The sequence below is a fragment of the Archocentrus centrarchus genome, chromosome 1 (assembly GCF_007364275.1).
Source record: "Archocentrus centrarchus isolate MPI-CPG fArcCen1 chromosome 1, fArcCen1, whole genome shotgun sequence".
Taxonomy (NCBI): domain Eukaryota; kingdom Metazoa; phylum Chordata; class Actinopteri; order Cichliformes; family Cichlidae; genus Archocentrus; species Archocentrus centrarchus.
In genome coordinates, this window is record NC_044346.1 from 6990059 (window position 1) to 6998404 (window position 8346).

At 38.4% G+C, this 8346-nt stretch overlaps 1 protein-coding gene across 1 annotated transcript; it reads right to left on the minus strand.

The window, feature by feature from the left end:
- Positions 1–2073: 2073 nt before the first annotated feature.
- LOC115791441 (anionic trypsin-1-like) lies at positions 2074–8046 on the minus strand. The gene is made up of 6 exons (XM_030745888.1): positions 8004–8046; positions 6004–6190; positions 4914–5117; positions 2736–2797; positions 2327–2466; positions 2074–2229 (listed from the first exon to the last, which is right to left on the minus strand). Exons 1-6 carry the CDS (start codon positions 8041–8043, stop codon positions 2074–2076), a joined length of 789 nt encoding a protein of 262 aa, XP_030601748.1. The 5' UTR covers positions 8044–8046.
- Between the last annotated feature and the right edge of the window lie 300 nt (positions 8047–8346).

The following is an 8346-nucleotide window of genomic DNA, read 5'->3' on the forward strand; positions in this document are numbered from 1 at the left end:
ATTACACGTGTCAAAGGTCATCACAGTGTACTGCAGGAAGTGATCAGGTGTAACAGAAGTAGCTATCAGAAGCTCTGGGAGTAAGAGGAACCTGCCAGTATCACTTCAACAAATTAACTTAATAATGTAGGGAGCTGCACCTCTGCTATCTATGCAGGAAATAAATCTGCTCAAAAACAAAGAGCATGATTTGACTTTGGAGTTAAAATGCAGGACATTTTTAAGGACAAATTCTACCTCTTTCTTCATCATGTGTCATTTCAGTGGACAAGAAAATGCATGTTGTTTTAAAGGATGATCATTACATCAATATCATTCTCCAACATGGTGGTCCTAGAAGGTACATCTCCCAAAAGAGTGGATATGACTTTAATAGTTTATTCACACCCTCGTTTTGGCCATCTGTGAGGTAAGAGTCTGTGCACGTGTTTGGCACCTCTGTTCAGGAGTATGGATAATGTAGTCAGTGTTAATCACCCTGCTTTTAACAACATATGGGGCTGCAAACTATGCTGAGAGAGCCAAATAAGGTGTACAATGCCTAAGCTTCCAAGCTGGAGACAAAACAGGAGAAAATTTGTATAAATAAAATGGCAGAGAACCCCTAAAGGTCAGATGATGTCACAGAGCAGGAAAAACAGTAGGAGTTACACCTAGGTCAAAATGTTTGAGTCCACTCCATAAACCACTCAATTCTCTGATGAATGAATCTTATCATGAACATTTAGGCAGTGAAATATTCTAACAAAGCTACAAGTAGATAAGCAGAAGTATAACTAGAAAGATGTTTGGTGCTTCCTTTGCTCGTTCTCCTGCTCTGCATCAAGTTTCTGGTAATTCAGCTTAGTAGTGTGTGACCTTAAAGTTACAGTGTGTAAAATCTCACTGCTAGATGTCAGTAGGTTGTAGATCACAGCCAACTGGATTCTGTTTTCTTACCACTCCCAATTCAAGTGCATAATCCTGACTACGGTGGCTGCTATAAGACAAAGATGTTTTAGCATTTAAGAGAGATCAAAAACATTAGACTGAGCTCCATAATGGCCACAGCCATTTGTGAAAGGAGACAGATACAAGTCGATGAGTCAGTGAAGCTCATTTCTGTCCAATGACAGCGAAACTGAGGTTATTAATTATTGAACTTTTCTGTTGGTAAGCGCTGATGTTTCTGCAGTTGTTAGCTTGCTGGTAGCTAGTGAAACTTTTTTAAAGTGTTGGAACTGGACACTTAGCTGATAAACTCATACAATGTGAGAATATAATCATGCTGTTCATCAGAGGGAAAGTGTGATTTTTCAGAAACTCGTGCCTAACATCAGCTGGCATGTTAGTTTATAAACAGCTGTTGTTGTTGAGCTGGATCACTATCAGCTGTCCACAGACAGGAGAGTCTAACCCGCTGACAATAAGTTATTGCAGCAGTATTGGGAATAAATACATGTTTACGCAAACTTTCATGTATTAGAGCCCTGACTTCAGCTCAGGATATGTGACTTGAGGTGAGGAGGAAGAGGATAAGGTGGAAATCAGGGAGGAGAGAGCAGTTGTGGAGGAGGAAGATGAAGAGGAGGAGGAGAAACATGATGAGAAAGAACCCTTTGCACAGTGCCCAGCTATTTCTATCAGAAGAGTTGAACACATATTGATTTTCCCTCATCCTCCTCATATTTATCCACCAGCCAGCACAATTAAAACCTTAATAATTAATCTGATACTGACTAGTGACAATAGCGACGATTAGTCATCTAGTCAACCAGTCATGCACATCCCTAGTGTTGTTCTGCTTACTTAGTTAGCTTTTTTTAGCGTCCTCTGAGAAGCAGTCAAGACGACTCAGAAAAACTCATCATTTCTGCATCTTCAGTGTAAGTCTGAGAGGATGAGCTACTACACACCTGACACCATTAAAGCACACGCACAACGTGCAAATCTTGCAAAATATTTTCTTTACAATATTCCAGACAAAAAAGGTTGACAATTTGCAGTAAACGTGAAGATCTTCTAGAGTACAGACAGAACACACCACACGAGTTGTAGAGATGACTGTTTATTCTGAATGTTGTTTTTATTAAGTTAATTTCCACTATTTAGTGCAATGTTTTGAATTATCCAGTTAAGGTAAGAACAGACATTCACAGAAATAGTTGGTTCAGTACAGACATTTATACCAGCACCACTGTGTAGACCATAAATCATGTTATTGTAGAACACTCCACCACCAGAATCACCCTGAGGGAGAAAAATATTATGTGTTATAAGTTTGTTCCAAAATGTCTGATAGCTACACAGGTGATATGCAGTATTGCTAGCAGCTGTGCTAACTCACCTCACATATATCTGCTTGAGGTTCTTTCAGACACATCCTGTTGCCATATGGCACATGTGAACCATATACAGCTTTTAAGGTAACCAAACAGTCAACAACACGCATGTTTGCACACTGAAGATCAGATGGTTCACCAGTGACTAGAGAAAAAAGGAAAGGGACAAAAGTAATTCATCATCTTTAATGAAGTAAAATGTTGAGAGAATTTTTCTTATTTCTAGATATTTTCAAATTATTCTTCAAAACAAAACGAGGAAACTTTTCATATAGAATATCCACTATAAAATTAAAGAAATACTCTGTTTTTCATACAGTATCAAAATAAAACATAAATGTGACCATAAAATAAACACAGGAACCAAAATCAAATTTTAACATAAACTGTGAAATGAAACAAAATTGGTCTTACGTGTATTCCCATATTTATCTACCCTATAGTGACCAAGGCCTGCGACCTGAACGACATCTCCTCTATAAAAAGACAAAAAATGTAAAAAAAAAAAAAAGCCATCAATTAATTTCACATCCATTCATGTGGATGTAAGTGCAAAATCAATCAGTCAATCAAATTATTTTCATATTTCATATTTTCATCTCTGAAAGTCAGCTGTGTTTTGGCTTGTGGCCTTCATCTTTGGCCAAACAAAGTTCTTTTTTGTACTACAAGCATCTCTGGAGCTTTCACCTCTGTGGACCTTGAAAGCAGGTGAAGCTGTGTGAGAAACCGCTACACTGTTTCAAAAGACCTCAGACAGCAACGCAACACTGCCCCCTAGTGTTCGATGCTGCCAGTTACAAACAAACTACAGAGTACATGCTTTTAAGGTTATTAATAATAATGTTTTAATTTACACTGTTCTAAGGATGTTTATTAAAACTGTATTAGATTTTTTTTTTGTTAAATTGTCCTGTTTTATGTTCCTTCAGCTCACTGAATGTGATTCACTGCTTAAAAGAAACAGAAATTGTATTTTCAATCTTGAAATCATTGTTTTGGTTAATACTGTTCTAAAACTGCAAGAATCAGATCAATATATTTTATGGAAAATTAGTTTAGATTGCATTTATTTCATTCACTTGCACTTTACATGCATTACACTTTCACTCTGACAGTTCTACTGCTCAGAGCGAGGCCTGTAATCCTGGAGGAGCTATGAAGGGAGCAGAGTTTGGGAGTTGGAGCTGTTCCAGGAAACATCATGGGGAATGGGAGGTGTTGAGACAATAATATGAATGAGCTTGGTTAGCTGATTAAGACTAAAGATAATGCAGAGAGAGCAGTTTGATGCAGCGTGCAGCCCGATGTTGACACCCTCACACTTCCTGGACTAAAGTGTGACTGCACCTGGCTTCAGGATATTTAAAGGACCACTGCACCACCTACTGACATTCAGCTCAACATTTTTTGTAATATCTCTGCTGACACAAGGATGGATACAGAAAATCTTTATCAAGTCACACCACATTTAAGCTCCTCTGTTTACCATAATTAGATTTTAATTGAACTCCTTCTTTAGCGTAATATGCACCATTTCTTCTCATTCACCTTATTTACTTTGTTTATACTCCACTTTGCATTTAATCATTAATTGATATTAATCTCTGGCTCTCTTCCACAGCATGTCTTTCTCTCCCCTCAGCCCAACTGGTCGCGACAGATGACTGCCCCTCCCTGAGCCTGGTTAGCTGGAGGTTTCTTCCTGTTAAAAGGGAGTTTTTCCTTTGCACTGTCGCCAAGTGCTGCTCATAGGGGGTCGTTTTGACTGTTGGGTTTTCTCTGTATTATTGTAGGGTCTTTACCCACAATACAAAGCGCCTTGAGGTGACTGTTTGTTGTGATTTGGCGCTATATAAATAAAATTGAATTGAATTGAATTTCAACTTTCCAAGCTTTTCTTTTCTTACTGTGATCATATCGATTGAGTGAAGTATTTTTTGTTTGTCTGGTGTTTGTTGGGGGTTCTTGTGTTTTTTGGCTGTTGTAATGCAGTAATTTACCAACTTTTGGGATAAATTATTTCTTATCTTTAATCTATTTTATTTATAAGTTGTATTGATGGCAAAGTCATAGTTTCATCAGAAATACATTCAGATGAGGTATATGTCCATATGTTGCAGATACTGCTTACTGGTGTCATTGTGAGTTATTATGGAAATGGGTTATATGATACTAGCACTCATCCTTTGACATAGATGTTACCATTTTTAGGTTAAACCAGCATTCAGATTTGTATGCTTATCTAATATTCTGTACCATAAAGTGCTTATAAAGAGTATGCACCCCTGTTTTGGCCTTTTACTGCTTTTATCAGTAGAATCATTGTCAATAAAACATTTCTTTTTAATCTGAATAAAATGTGAACTTGAAAGCAACTTTATGCAAAATAATCAAAAGAATAAAAGATCTAAATGTATGGTCGTAGTTCACTAAGCAGGTAACCAGTTGGAAATATTGTTGACAAGTAAATACCATAAATAAAATTTGTAAAAGACAGCCAGCAACAGACAGACTGCCTGGCATCTCTCTCTTTCTCTCTGCAGCCCAAGAATTAATATTTTAGACATATTATGTAAAGGCGCAACTTACAGTTTGGGAGGATTTAAGCAGTCAGGTAAAGCAACAGGCTGAATGTTAGCTGGGGCAGGGAGTTTCAGTAGCATGATGTCGTGACGTCCAGTGTTGTCCTGATAGAACACTTCAGATGTGACTTTCACCTTTTGTCTCTGACTTGGAAGTAGACGAATTCCAAATAGTGGCCGTGGATGAATTCCTAAAAATGCATACATATCCCTGCACAAGGGGACATGGGTGTTATGGGCTCGACACACGGGGAGCGACAAACGACAGCGACGAATGGGTCGCATCGCCACTGGGGTGAAACTGAACACACGGGACGCGATAGCGACGGCACCTTTGCGAATCGCGCTCTTACGTCACTCGTCTCCAAGAAATGTGATTGGTTATGAAACTGGAGGGATTTAGACATTTTCAAAGCAGTCCGTGTCAGACACGGCAATAAAGATGAGGAGTCTGAAGATTTTATTGGAACTGACAGAAATCTTGCTGTTAAGTCTCCTCTACAAAAGAAAAAGACAACCTCGCGTTCATCCTATATTAGCACAAAAGTCCTCTCTATCCGTCTGTTTAACGTTAGTCTTGCACCAACACGTTCCCATACGGCTGCCTTTTATGTTTAACTCGATAATCACTGCGTGAAGTGTCATATAATATAGGAAAGTCAAACACAGCTAAAACGATGCTTTCCTTCCTGCTGAAAGTGGTTGCAGACTGCAGTGTGTAGCATACTCTTCGCTCATTGGTCAGTCAATGAAACTCTTGCTGATTGGTTTAGTGCCACGCGACAGCGACAAAAGTAGAACATTTTCCAACTTTCTTGTGTCGCGTCGCCTGGTCGCGTGTGCACGTCTATGTGTACGAGCTCGAAATTTCACATGCACGAACGTCGCCGGTCGCTTAGCTGGAGGAGGGCAAGCGATTGTCGCCTAATCGCACAAGCTCCATAGGAAATGAATGGAGAGCGAGCGACGTCGCTCCCCGTGTGTCGAGCCCCTTAGTCTGTACTTACTGATCATGAGCATAAGAAATGCTGTCTTTATTTTTAAATTCCAGAAAAAACAAACAAACATATTTTTAAGTGAAACTGTCATTTTCTCACCATCCTCGTTTCCAGCAGTGAGCTGCAGTCAGAACCCACTGTGGATGGATCAGTGAGCCGCCACAGTAAGTTTCATGTGTTTTATTTTCTGCAGTTACTTTCACATAATACAGATGGTCTCCTTTTGGACAATTTTGACCCCCATAGATTCTCTTGTGCAAATCTATCCCCATGCTCACTGTGATGCCTGAAAAAGAAAGTAATTTAATCATAAATGGTTGTTTCTGTCATCTGAAGAACAACATATTCTTTCCAGTTATTATGGTTGCAAACAGCAGAAATGTAACTGGAAAGATTTGCCAGAAAAGAAAAAAAATACAGTCATACTGTAAGAGATGAATGTCTAAGGAAAGAATTAGAAGAGCAACAACAGTAGCGTAACAATCCTTATTTAACATAAATATGTAAACAAATATTGTTGGGAATTTTATCACTTTTGGTTGGGGTTCAAGTTTCATGGGTTGAGACCAGCGATGGCATAGTTACCTTGAAAAAGTAATCCGATTACTGATTACTCCTATAAAAAGTAACTTAGTTACTTTACCGAATACTTAATTTTAAAAGTAACTCAGTTATATTACAAATTACTTTATTACTTACATTCAACAGCTGCCGGTGTTGCACCAAAAAGTGATCGTCTGCCATAAAGTGATTCCGAAGTTTCTATGTGCTTTTATGTGTAATGTCTTTGTTTATATTGGTAAATAGAGTGCAGTCAATATGACTTATGAAGGGCTTATATATAAAATGAAGAAATAACCTGTTTTTATTTACCTGTAAATAACCTGTGTTATTGTACCTACATTATAATCAATCCAGTGCTTTTTGGCCAAAATATCTTTATAGATTTATGATGTTATATTTGTTTAATTTCTGCAGCCTTCTGCAACAAAAACTGAGTGCAGCTTCTACCTTGTGAGAGAAATGCTGTTTGTGATTCATAATGACCTGATAACATTCATGAGAGACGTGTTTGACACATGTTTCACAGATTATAGTTCAACAAGTCATTTACAGACATTTAAATGCAGACGATCACTTTTTGGCACAACACCGGCAGCACCCCGGGAGGGGTCAAAGGTGAGTGAGCGCTTAGCATCTTTAACATATGACTGTTGGCTCACTCTTTGTCTCACACACTTACTTTTTTGCTATTCCCTTTTCTGTGCGCTTCTTCTCTCTGCATTTTTCTCTCTTCTTCTTTCTGTCTGTGTGTGTGTGTGTGTGTGTGTGTGTGTGTGTGTGTGTGTGTGTGTGTGTGTGTGTGTGTGTGTGTGTGTGTGTGTGTGTGTGTGTATCTTGTCTTAACTATGTTACTGTCTGTGTTTGGGTCTGTCTGTGTTTTGTGTAACTAAGATGTCTAATAAACAGCCTGCACTGGAACCTGCTCATCCCAGTGATTTATTAGAAATGTGGATTTAATTGGGTTTGAAATGTTGGCCAAGAGGAACAAAGGGGACCCTAAAAAAATTACCAACAATATGTCATAACCTGATAAGTAAAAAGTTAAAATGAATATAGGAAAAAGAATAGCAGTGACTGCTGTACTGGGACCCTTTTTAAATCTGTTCTCGCTGTGCTGGTGGCCACAGAGCCACAAATCCCACAACAGGATTTTTATGAACAAAACTTCACTGGTTGGAACATTCTTTATGCAAATGTGGAACATGCCTTTATCATAAAAAGAGAAATGGTGCTTCTCATTAATTACAGTCTTTTTCTTCAACATACTGACTACAAGAAACAGCACTGCAGTACAAAGAGAAGTTACTTTAAAAAATACAGCTTTGGCAAACTTGGTCTCTTTCTGACACTCTAGTAGAAAAATATACGCTGATTGATTTCAAAGGGGAGAAGAACAAAAACTGTATCTGATGGATCAGCAAAACTTAACCTAGCCAAATGAAATATGGTTTTATTAACACAGCTGTGTCATAACCTGAGGAAGAGTTCAAATAAAATTAAAATAAACATGGAAATGAGTACCATAATTCACTCACCAACCCACAGGAGAAGAAGAAGGAGCTTCAGATGAGCCATTGCTGTCACTCAACTTGCAGTGAATGCTGTCCTGGAACGCCTTTTTTTAAACTTGTTCTTGCTCTGCCACTGCCCATGAAGCCACCAATCACATAGCACAGTTTTATCAACAAACTCCCACTGCATGAGACGCTCTTCATGCAAATGCTGAATTGACTGCTTCAATATGCTGACAGCAGGAAATAACGGTACAGTACGAACAGGAGTCATTTTTTTTTTTTTTAAGCGTGTCATGTCTGGCAGTTTTGCTCTGGTGTACCAAACATATTTGCTTTTACAAGAATTGCTCTGCACGTTTTCAAT

Bases quoted from the DNA above. Each gene is read 5' to 3' on its own strand.
- LOC115791441 (XM_030745888.1), bottom strand. From the start codon at position 8,043: ATGGCTCATCTGAAGCTCCTTCTTCTTCTCCTGTGGGTTG. The intron at 6,191-8,003 runs GTGAGTGAATTA...TTTCTTTTTCAG, and splicing joins TCTTCTTCTCCTGTGGGTTG to GCATCACAGTGAGCATGGGG. The intron at 2,230-2,326 runs GTGAGTTAGCAC...TTTCTCCCTCAG, and splicing joins CTCAAGCAGATATATGTGAG to GGTGATTCTGGTGGTGGAGT.